This window comes from Giraffa tippelskirchi, chromosome 12 (genome assembly GCF_054371585.1).
Source record: "Giraffa tippelskirchi isolate mGirTip1 chromosome 12, T2T-mGirTip1v1.2.pri, whole genome shotgun sequence".
Taxonomy (NCBI): Eukaryota; Metazoa; Chordata; class Mammalia; order Artiodactyla; family Giraffidae; genus Giraffa; species Giraffa tippelskirchi.
This window is the reverse complement of record NC_137286.1, coordinates 116,718,711-116,730,941: the sequence shown is the minus strand read 5'-3', so window position 1 is coordinate 116,730,941 and position 12,231 is coordinate 116,718,711. Positions and strand designations below refer to the sequence as shown.

Sequence of the window (12,231 nt, the reverse complement as noted above, 5' to 3'; positions counted from 1 at the left end):
AGACACAGCTGAGCAACTAACACTTTCACTTTCACTGTGACGCCCTAGAGTGGAGCTCCTGTTGTCTGTATTCTCAGGACTTTTCTGTAAGAAACATACAGTCATGGTTGAAGGTGGTATGGAGAAGTATAACTTGGGCTAGAGTAAGTCATTGTTTTTTCCTAGTTCTGGGGTAAGTTTAGGTGGAAGTAGGAGATTGGGCACTTGATTATAAGCATAGGGAGTATGGACGGGACTGACACTTGTCAAGTAACTAGTATGTGCCAGGTAGTGAACTATGGTCAATATATTGTGTACATTTTCATTTCTGGTGCCCCTTGCCCAAAGGTTTTATTTTTCCAGCTTAATAAATTACGAAAAGGCAGTACATGAAAGTGAAGCAACTTGCCCCAAGTCACATGACCTCTAAGTGTTCCTTCTCTGTGGCATTTGTGCCTGAATCTTTTCCATGACCATCAGCACAGCCTTTCTTACAAGAGTAGACATGCCATTCATTCATGTGATATCCCAGAATTCTGGGCATCGAAGAATTCCTGAAATTTCTGTGTCATCCTCTGGATTACCCGGTGAGCAAAGGATAGGGGGTGGAACTCTGTCCCGTGGTTTTTTCCTGGAGAAAGGAAGGTAATGCTAGAACATAGGTATGTAATTATAGAATGTATCTAGGAAGTAATCTCCATTGAAGCTTTGTGTGCTTTTCTTTAATTCATCAGATCTTTGATATGATGATCTGGTATTAATAAATTGAATAGAGATTGGTTTACTTTTTATAAGGCATTGCTTTCTCTATGGACTCTACCTACCCTTGTTGAAGTGACTTCAATTAAAAGTTTGAAAATTTCTCAGTGGGATACAAAGAAGAATTATCACTGTTTAATCTTTATTCATAAATCATGAAAATTATGTGTATTTCATATGTAGATGTTAGATTATGGAAACGCATATCCTCAAAATGGACACTAAGCAACTTCCTGTTTCTACTTATTGTGAGAGGCATCTTTAAAATAAGATATTCATATAGATGTGATTTCCTGACTGCCTATGGCCTATATTTAAAAATACCTGAACCTTAGTTTGCTTCTCTACAGAGAGTGATGTGTGTGCTGTGGAAATCCGCGTGTCTTTTCTCGGCAGTAAGATGTCTCATGCCGTACAGGTTCAGGGAAGATGCTGTAGGTGTCACCTGTCACCTAGCAACAAGCTTACTGCTTTGTGTCTCTAGTGTCTTTTCATTTTAAGTCAAAATAGCTCTGAAAATGTAGCACTTAGATTTGCATTTATCTCTAGAAATATTTAGATTAACCTTCAAATATTTTTAGTTCCCAAGATAACTCACCACAACAGATGAAACAGAAATAACTTTAAATGAAAAAAGGCAATTTATAGGTCAGAAACCTTGATACAGAGTAAGGCCAACCTAGATCCTCTGATATAATATCTCAGACTGAAATGCACAAGCCTACCTATGGGTTCACTAATCAGCTCTAAAAGTTTTATAGTAACTGAGTTGAATGATATATACATCTTTATTACTTGACTTTTTTTGTATCAGTGCTTGAAAACACAAGATCACAGCTAATGAAGTAGTGATTTTGTAAAGCTGAATCTGGAATTCCAAATGGGATTACTATTCCAGCACCAGGATTCAATTATTTGAAACAGAGCAAACTAAATTACCTGTGGGCAAAGAGGCGTATCCCCTGACTAGTCAGATGTCTATAAATACTTCTAAAGTGTGTTTTTCTGTCTCTCCTTAAAGATACATAAAGGGATTCTCAGAGGGACTAGCAACAAGTATATTTGTGGATCCTGAAGTATTAAGAATGTATTAACAGTGGGCTTTAAATATTGAGAACATAATGGATCATTTAAGTTGTGATGAAGAGCTAGCAGCCTGTTACGGGAGGGTAATATGATGCCTGTACTCTGAGGTAATTATTCTGAAGTAACTTCTAATTCATTAAGCAGGAGAGCATCCACTTTCATTCTGGCCAAGGTCATCTCTGTTACCTCGCATGCATGTGTGTGTGCTCAGTCGCTTAGTCATGTCTGACTCTTTGTGACCCCATGAACTGTAGCGCACCAGGCTCCTCTTCCCGTGGAATTTTCCAGGCCAGAATACTGGAGTGGGTTGCCATTTCCTACTCCACAATATCTTGCCGACCCAGGGATCGAACCCGCGTCTCCTGCATTGGCAGGCAGATTCTTTACCACTGAGCTGATACTTTCTTTGAATTTTTATCGAAGCTGGCTGGCCATGTGTGAAAATCTTAGGGAAGAAATCAAGAGTTAAAAAGTGAAGAATATGGACAGTCATTCTTTATTGCTTATAGCTACTGAAGAGAAACATGTATAAGTAGAATTTCATATAAGTAGAATTTCACTAAAAGAAAAATAAACCAGTATTTACAAGTGGTTCCAGGAAGTAACATTTTTGTTTAAAAGTAAATCTAAAATTCTTTCTAAAATATGTTATGCCTTTTGTTACTTCTTGTGTTTTTCATATTGGAATAAGATGACTGGCCCTTGGCTCTTCCTCATCTGACGATTGAGAATCACTTTTGGAGCCAGGGAAATGAAGGCCAAAAGCAAGCATGATGAGTTTCTTGATGAGGACAGTGGACTTTAAAACTTCTAGACTTAGGAAAGATTTAGTGGATAATTTCACAAACCTGTTCGGTAGAGATAAGTCATCTTTTAATTAGGAAATTGATGAGATAATAACTGTTATTGGAAATATTCCAATTTTATATTTTATATCACGGTTTGGGTTTTGATGGGGATTTGGGGAACAACCCAAAGGTCCCTTAGCAGTAATAAAATTGAAGCTCCATTGATGAAGGAGTGATAATTCTTAGGAGTACTTACGTGTATAACAGTGTAGACTGTTGTATTACAGAAATTGCTTCAGTTAGGGTGTATAGGATAGATAGGTAAATCAAGTATTATCTTTGCTTCTGTGGAGAATGAAGTTGAGCCTCAAGGTTGATAGCGTTGTGTACTGTCACACGCTAACAGATGATAGAGGAGAAACTAGGGACAGGTTTTCTCAGTCTGAAACTGTCTTTGTTTTCTGTCACTTGTGCTCCTTAAAGTATGGGATGGGCACCACAGAGCAAGGCTGATCTTGAGAGCTCGTTGAAGAGCTTGAATTGAATGGAAAACAGAAGTTAGCATTGTACCAGGCTGTCCCCAGGTTTAACATAAACTGTTGTTGTTGTTCAGTCGCTGAGTTGTGTCTGTTAGTGACCTCATGAACTGCAGCAGGCTTCCCTGTCCCTTACTCTCTCGTGAAGTTTGCTCAGACTCATGTCCATTGAGTCGATGATGCCATCCAGCCATCTCATTCTCTGTCTCCTCCTTCTCCTCTTGCCCTCAATCTTTCCCCACATCAGGGTCTTTACCAATGAGTTGGCTCTTCACATCAGGTGGCCAAAGTATGTACTGCAGTCTGCTTTTAATTTGTATGTGGTTACAGTGATAAGCTGCAGAGAGCCATGCCACAGCATTTGAGTCTAATTCAGGGGTTTTATAAGGACCCTACCACTATCTGACTTGTTACTTTGCATATGAAATTAACCTCTGATCATTATTGTCAGATGGATCTTAAAATTGTTGATGTGCTCAACTTGCAGAACGGGCTTCAGAACAAATACTATCATTAGGATACTTGGTCAATCCCCTAATGCTGTAAAAATGTATGATATTATGTATAACTCACAAAATTGAATGTTTATTGTAGTCTGTAGGTTAATTGCATATAAAAAATATAAATTATGTAGTTAAGGCCTTAGTTCCTTGGTTGGACTTCCTCAATGGCTCAGCAGTAAAGAATCCGCCTGCAGTACAGGAGACACAGTAGATATAGCTTCCATTCCTGGATCGGGAAGATCCCCTGGAGAAGGAAATGGCAACCCACTCCAGTTATTCTTACCTGGAAAATCCCATGGACAGAGGAGGCTGGCAGTCCATGGGGTCCCGAAGACTTGGACATGACTGAGCACGCATGCATGCAAAGTCCTTGGTTAAGAAATATCCACACACTTGATATAAAAGGGAGTTTCTTTTTCTTTTTCTTTCCTCATCCTTAGCTTCTCTTACTTATTTGACAAACCTTTATTAATCTCATAAAGCTTGCAGGGCAGTGGCCTGTGTACTGGGAAGTAGATGGTAATAGAGCTAGGTTAGCATGCGCTGCTTCTGCTGGTGGGAATATAAATAGGTGTGAAAGTGAAAGTGATGTTCCTTGGTCGTGTCCGACTCTTTGCGACCCCACGGACTATAGCCTACCAGGCTCCTTTGTCCATGGGATTTTCCAGGCAAGGGTACTGGAGTGGGTTGCCATTTCCTTCTCCAGGGGATCTTCTCAACCCAGGAATCGAACCTGGGTCTCCCGCATTGCAGGCAGATGCTTTACCATCTGAGCCACCAGGGAAGCTAGCCTGTATAAAAAGCAAGTTGAGTAATATATTTTGAAAGGCTGAAAAAAGCTTATATTACTCTGATCCAGGAATGATACTTCTCTAACTGTATTCTAAGGCAGTAATTAAAGGTGCATACCGGGCCAGCTGAGTACAGTGGTGTAGGATATGGATTCCTGGCTGAGGGGTGAGTGGTGGAAATCTGCACTGGACTTCCCTGGCCAGGCCCCACCTCCTGCTGAGTCTGTCTATGTCTTCCCAGAGATGGCATCCTTTCTAGTTTCCCAAAAGCATCCTTCAGGCTAGCAGAGGTCCTGATGTACATGATTTACACAGAAGGATGTGTATTATCAGTAATAGTAAAAAATAGTAAACTACTAGACAAAAATGAGGGAGTAAATAATCCTGTATCTTCATAATGGAGTACTATGAATTTGGAGGTAAGCATTAATGAGTTGAATGTCATGTCAAAATGCTCTTAGTTTATTAAAGTGTGAAAAAAATTATAGAACCAGAATGTAAGCTTGCAGTGAGTTTTGAAGTACCTGATACATTCTGCTGAGAAGTTGAAGTTGATGGATTGAAACACGTTTTGAAGACTAGAAAGGACAAGACGTATTTGATAGAAACGTGGTGTTCTAGATAACTTCTAGAGCAAGGGATATCTTTCAAGGGATAGCCTATTGTGATTTCATGATATAAAACAGAAGAATTATCCTCTGAATTTCAAGAGAATATTTCTGTTTGTCATTGTCATATTAAAATATTGCATTTATGTTCTGTTGCTTCTTAGTGGTACTTCTTGTAGTGGTGATAACTGTACAGTATATTAGGGGATGCGTTTTTGAGTCAGAAGACGCATATCTTTATAATATAGAGGGAGCGATGAAAGGAGACAGAGAAGGAGGAAGAAAGAGTCATTCTTGATCAATTGATTGATTTAAAACTGGAATGAAATTAAAGGCCACTTCATCTTAGAGACCAAGCCCATGAAACATGTACATTCTGGTAAATTTCTTTTAAGGCTTTATGAGTTTCCACACATTTTCTGCTCAGATGTGTGGAAACATGTGCAAAGGAAACATGGCTGGATACTGCCTGTGTAGGCATTGGCACAGAATGGGAGCTGCTTAAGAACTCTAAGGCGTGTCCCCTCTTGAGTGTAATTCCAAGTGAAAAAAAACATGAACTGTGCCTAATAAGCTGGCTTAACTGAATGCCAAAAAAAATTTTGCCTTGTGAAATGGAAATTCTGAAGCAACTTACATAATACTGAGAGAGAATAAATAGGAGGACTTTTAAGATGTATCCAAATGGGGCAAATGGCCTATTGTAATCGGAACTCTCCAGTCCAGCAATATTTGATTCTGTTTGCTGAGATCCAAATGGTCTTGGGGATTTGGAAGCTTTTAGAGACAACATAAATATTTACTTTATGTTTGTTTAATTTTTAAGTAGTGACATATTTTAACTCAGATCAATTTTTAAAAAGTTACTTGGGTATTGGCCAAGATGGAGTCACCAAAAAGTATTCATATTAATTATTCTGCACATTTGTATCAGCTATAAAGAGGCGAAAAGAGACAATTTCCTCTAGAAAGCAGTGTTTCTTTTAACAATCCCTTAGTTGCTAAGAATGGAGCCAACTATTCCAGCTGAAACATTTGTGCTTTTAAACCAGTTTCTGCCATTTTATCCCCACCCTTCTCTCTGGTTCCATCCCTCTTTTTCTTCTCTCCCTCCCTTATCTTTATATAGATTTTCATATCTTGTGCCCAGGATCTGGCAATAGTGTCATAGTTGGAGTCCTGCCTCTGTTTCTTCAGTTCTCCATTTTCCCCTTTACGTGGCTGCTAAAGAGGCAAAAACCAAAACCGTTCTTCAGCTATCACTTTTATTATGTCACTCCACTAATCAAGAGCTTAAAAAAATTGCAGACTCAAGATTTTCTTTTCTTTCCTCCAATGGCAGAATGTTATAAACATGTGCAACTTTTTACCATGTTTTAAAATTGAAGTATAGCTGAAGTGTAATATTATACAAGTTAACCGGTGTACAGTATAGTGAGTCACAACTTTTAAAGGTTACACTCCTTTTATAGTTAAAAAGTTTTGTTTATATTCTGTGTCATACAACATATTCTTGTAGCTTATTTTATAATAATCGTTTATACTTCTTAATCCCATACCGCTATATTGTCCCTCCCTACTTCCCTCTCCACACTGATAACTACTAGTTTGTTCTCTTTATCTGTGAGTCTGCTGCTTTTTTTATCTTCACTAGGTTGTTGTATTATTTAGATTCCACATGTAAGTGATATCACCCAGTCTTTCTCTGTCTGACGTAGTTCACTAAGCATAACATCCTTCAAGTTCATCCATGTTGTTATAAATGGCAAAATTCCACTCCTTATGGCTCAGTAGTTCTTCGTTGTATATGTATGCCACATCTTCTTTATCCACTCATCTGTTGATGGCCATTCAGATTGCTTCCTTATCTTTGCAGTTATTTGCATTATTATAAATAATGCTGCCATGAACTTTGGGGTTCATGTATCTTTTTGAGTTAGTGTTTTTTGTTTTGTTTTTGGATATATCCTGGAGTGCATTTACTGGGTCATACGGTAGATCTAATTTTAGTTTTTTGAGGAACCATTGTACTGTTTTCTACCGTGTCTGTACCAATGTACATTCCCACCAACAGTATGCAAGGGTTCCCTTTTCTCCTCACCCTTGCCAACATTTGTTATTTGTGTTCTTTTTGATGATAGTCATGCTAATACGTATGAGGTGATATTTTATTGAGGTTTTTAACTGACATTTCCCTGGTGATTAGCACCTTTTCATGAGCCTGTTGGAAAATGTCCTCTTTGGAAAATGTCTGCTCAGATCTTCTGCCCCTTTTTAATTGGGTTACTTGTGTTTTTGATGTTGAGTTGTATGAACTATTTATATATTTTAGATATTAACCCCTTAGCAGTTCTCATTAATTTTTTGTGTGCTTTTCTTTCAGGATCAATGTGACTCTAGAAACAAATGGATGAATGAATATCCATATGAAGAGGAAAACAATAAAGGTTGGTCAGTCAAATTGTGTAATTGCAGTGGCAGTCCTATTTTGAACATTAATTTGGGGCAATTATTTTCATTAGTGCACTGCTTTGACTGTGAGGCAAAGGTCAATGCTTAGACACATTCATCTGTCTATAAAGTGTAATTTTTTTTAAAACCCCTCAGTATAAAAAAATTGTAAAGAAGCTAGACTTTTTTGTGCAAGTCTAGCTATCATCAGTTTCCAGCACCAAAACTGTTTTTAAGAATGAACTTTAAAATGATAATTAGAAAATTGAAACTGATCACTGGGGAAAAAAAAAAACAGAAGCCAGATTTTCCTACCACAAGCATAATATTCATCTCAGCCCTGTATGGCATATGATTGCTGTCAAATGCTGTCCTCTTTGCACTTGCAATCTTGGCTTTCTTCAAGGATAGGATAGGATGACTATGAGAGGCTTTTAACTGGCTTTTTCAGAGAAAAGTTCAGGTATAAATTGGAGGGTAAGAAAAAATACCATGAATTTCAACAGTTATCAAGTGCTGGCTATCACTTGGTGGTATTTATTTAAACTTACCTTGTACTACATACTGGTCGTAATACAAAAATCACACTTTAATACTAAGAAAATGACAATATGTTAAACCATTTTCATTTCATAAAGTCTGGTACAGAGGCATGTGACTCATAACCCTATATAGCCGCACAGCACATACAGTTTCATACTTTCCTTCTTCCATTGCTCCTGCTACTTTCACATAAATGCACATTATGTCTTTCTGCCAGCTCACCTTCATGTGTGTGCATGCTAAGTTGCTTCAGTTGTGTCTGACTCTGTGACCCCATGGACTCTAGCCTACCATGCTCCTCTGTTCATGGGATTCTCCAGGCAAGAATACTGGAATGAGTTGTCATTCCCTTCTCCAGGGGATCTTCCCAAACCAGGGATCAAACCCAGGTCTCTTATGTCTTCTGCATTGGCAGGCGGGTTCTTTATCACTAGCACCACCTGGGAACATGGTGCTCCTCACAAATGATCTTCCAGATTATATCTTTCACTTGAAATTACCTTCTTCCAACTCAACATCCATTCATGATAAGAAATGTTAACAAATTAGGCCTAGAAGGAACATATCTATATAAAGGCCATATATAACAGTCCCACAGCTAACGTCATTCTCAGTGTTGAAAGTTCAAAAGCTTTTCCTCTTAAGATCACAAATAAGTCAAGAGTGCCCACTCTTACCACTTATATTCCGTATAGTACTAGAAGTCCTAGCTAGAGCAATCACGTAAGATAAAGAAATAAAAGTTACCCGAATTGGAAAGGAAGATGTAAAATTGTCTTTATTTGCAGATGCCTTGATTTTATATAGAGAAAATTTTAACGCCTCAACCAAAAGACTGATAGAAGATCAGTGAATTCAGTAAAGTTGCAAGATACAGTATCAACATATACAAAATTCAGTAGCATTTCTGTAAGCAACAAAATTTCTGAAAAATAAATTAATTCCACTTACAGTAGCATCAAGGGCTTCCCTGGTGGCTCAGACAGTAAAGTGTCTGCCTGCAATGCGGGAGACCTAGGTTTGATCCCTGGGTCAGGAAGATCCCCTGGAGAAGGAAATGGCAACCCACTCCAGTATTCTTGCCTGGAAAATTCCATGGATGGAAGAGCCTGATGGGCTACAGTTCATGAGGTCGCAAAGAGTCGGACGCGACTGAACGACTTCACTTTCACTTTCTTTTCACAGTAGCATCAGACACAATAAAATACTTAGGTATAAATTTAACTTAGGAAGTCAAAGATGTCTATGCTGTAAGCCACATGACATGAATGCAAGAAATTGAAGAAGACAAATAAATGGAGAAGTACCTCATATTTATGGATTGGAAGAATTAATACTGTTAAAATGTTAGTATTACTGAAAGCCATCAATAGATGCAGTGCATTCCATATCAAGATTCCAATTACGTATTTTATAAAACTAGAAAAAATTTCTGAAATTCATATGGACCCACAGAAGACCTCAAATAGCCAAAGAAATATTGAGAAAGAAAAAGCGGGGGTTGGAGGGGAGCGGTGTTTCGCATTGTTCTTTCTGATTCCAGGTTATACTGTAAAGTTACAGTCATCAAAACAGCATGACACTCATAGAAAAGAAACCAGCAAATAGACCAGTGGAACAGAATTGAGAGCCCAGAAATAAACCCAAGCATATATGATCAACTAATATTTGACAGGGGAACCAAGAATACTCAATGGAGAAGATGGTCTCTTCAATAAATGGTGTTATGATAATTGGATTTTCACATGTAAAAGAATGAAATTGGACCCATATCTTACACCACTCACAAAAGCTGAATCAATCAATTACAGGCTTAAATGTAAGACTTGAAACCAAGAAATTCCTATAACAAAACATAGGAACAAAATTTATTGACATAGATCTTGCTATTGTTTTGGATATGACACCTAAAGTACAAGCAACAATATGAACAAATGGGACTATATCAAACTAAAAAGTTTCTTCACCATAGGAAACCATCAAAAAGTGTAAAGACAACCTACAGAATGGGAAGAAAAAATTGCAAACTATATATCTGATGAGGAAGGGTTTAATATCCAAAAATATAATGTACTCTTGTTACTCAATAGAAAAAAAAAAACAACCAAATAAATGGTCAAAAGTCTGAATATGACATTTCTCCAAAGAAGATATATCAACAGGCAGGTTCATAAAAACATGCTGAATATCATTTAGGCATTAGGGAAATGCAGACTGAAACTACAGTGACATAACACTGCACACCTTTTAGAATGACCATAATTAAAAAGAGAAGAGATAATGCTGGTGTGGATGCAGAGAAAAGGGATGTGTGCACAGGTTGGTAGGATTGTTAATTGGTGTAGTCACTATGGATATTTTAAGGAAGATCCTCAAGAAATTAAGACCAACTACCATGTAATCCAGCAGTTACACTTCTAGGGAAATATCTAAAGGTAATAAAAACACTCAACAAAAGCACTGACTTGAACAGATATTTGCACCCCCATGATCATCGCAGCATTATTTATAGTAACCAAGACATGGAAACAACCTCTCTGAGTGTCAACAGATGAATGGGTAAATTGGATGTGGGGTGTGTGTGTGTGTGTGTATGTATGTGTATATATATATAAACATATAATGGAGTATTATTCTGTCATTAAAAATGAGGAAATCCTACTATTTATGACAACATGGATGGACATTGAAGATACTATACTAATTGAAATAAAGACAGATACAAATACTGTATGATCTCATTTGTATATGGAATCTTTAAAAAAAAAAAGTGCCTTTTTTCTTCATTGCTAAAATTTCTCCTTTGTAATATTTGTTTCTGGAAAATACTCTAGAAGGGAGTATCAATTCAGAGATGATACAAGAGAGATTTCTGGGTGTATGGTAATGTTCTTTTTTTATGAGCCCATTATTACCTATATAGATGAATTAACTTTGTAAGAACTGAGTGCACTGTGTACTTACTTGCATGTGGATTAGTGGTGTGTTTGTAAACTGACTCTAGGGCTTTGGATGTGAAGGCCTGATCTGTAGTGTTTGTCAGTTCCCCTAGTGTAAATATTTCCACCGGTTTCAGTGGTTTAAAAAAAAGCTTGCAAGATTCTTAAAATTTAACAATTGGCTCTTATGAGCTGGTGATGAGCTAACTCCAGCAACCACTGATAATTGCATTTATAATGTAAAGGTAAACAGTTTTCTATACTCCTAAGACAAATAGGGCAAATGTAGTAAATTCAAATATTCCCAGCTCATTCCTGTGTCAACATGGAAATCTTCACTCATTATCATACAAAAAGTTATCATTTTCCTTCTATATGAGCTTAATACAGTATTTATGTTTTTGTTCAGTTGTTATTAAATTTTTATGTTTGAATGGATCAGTGTTAAGTCTTGTATATTTATACATTTTGAAAATGTCGTTGTTCTGTAACTAATTTTATGACAACTGAGGATGATGGCAAAGAGAAGCATTGTGTTCATACTTACCCTGAGGATAAACTGAAGATACGATCTTGATGAGCTATAATATATTATGTGTGATTCATTCTAAACGATCATGCCTCATAGCTCATAATTCATGATTCAGAAGTCTTTATAGAGGGAGGCACAGTGAGTGTTCTACTTAATGTGTCCCAATGAATTACATTATTCATCATGCTGTTTTTTATATTTTTAAATCTGTGTTTTCAGTTATAGAGGCTTTAGAACAAATTCATTGATACTTGTTTTTAAACCTGCTTGGATCAGGTGGTGTTAGTTTTCATAAAGTCTGATTCAGAGAGAAAATTGCAGTTTGGAAATTTATCTTTTCTATATTTCACATATATTCCCAAGGTCAGTTTTAAGATGACGTTTTTAAAATGTCAGCAGTGGATGCAACATTGCCACTGTCTACATAATTGAAAAGGGATTTGAATATAGCTCTTAAAACTATTTTGTACGTTTCCAATTTGCCAGTGGTGATAAAATCTTGCCAGAGCCACAGAATATGATGCAGTGCCTTTCTGCTTCGGTTCTAACATTTAAACAGCCTGAATAGCATTTGTGAAATTTCTTTTCTGGCCATATCAAGAGTCTTCTAGAAGCAGTCTTCCTCTCCCTTTCCAATCAATCAATCAATAATGTGTAAATATATATAGTGTATAAATATATATTTATATAAAAACATATCTATATAAATTTACATT

General features: G+C 37.0%; 1 protein-coding gene across 8 annotated transcripts in view; it reads left to right on the top strand.

Moving 5' to 3' along the window:
- The window catches only part of KLF12 (KLF transcription factor 12), a 617,863-nt gene that overhangs the window by 151,357 nt on the left and 454,275 nt on the right, over positions 1 to 12,231 (top strand). For all 8 annotated transcript variants that reach the window (XM_081551692.1, XM_081551693.1, XM_081551690.1 and 5 more), the window contains exon 2: positions 7,434 to 7,497. In XM_081551692.1, the coding sequence (XP_081407818.1) occupies positions 7,465 to 7,497 (33 nt within the window). In that variant the 5' untranslated portion in view covers positions 7,434 to 7,464. The remainder of the gene's footprint in view (positions 1 to 7,433; positions 7,498 to 12,231) is intronic.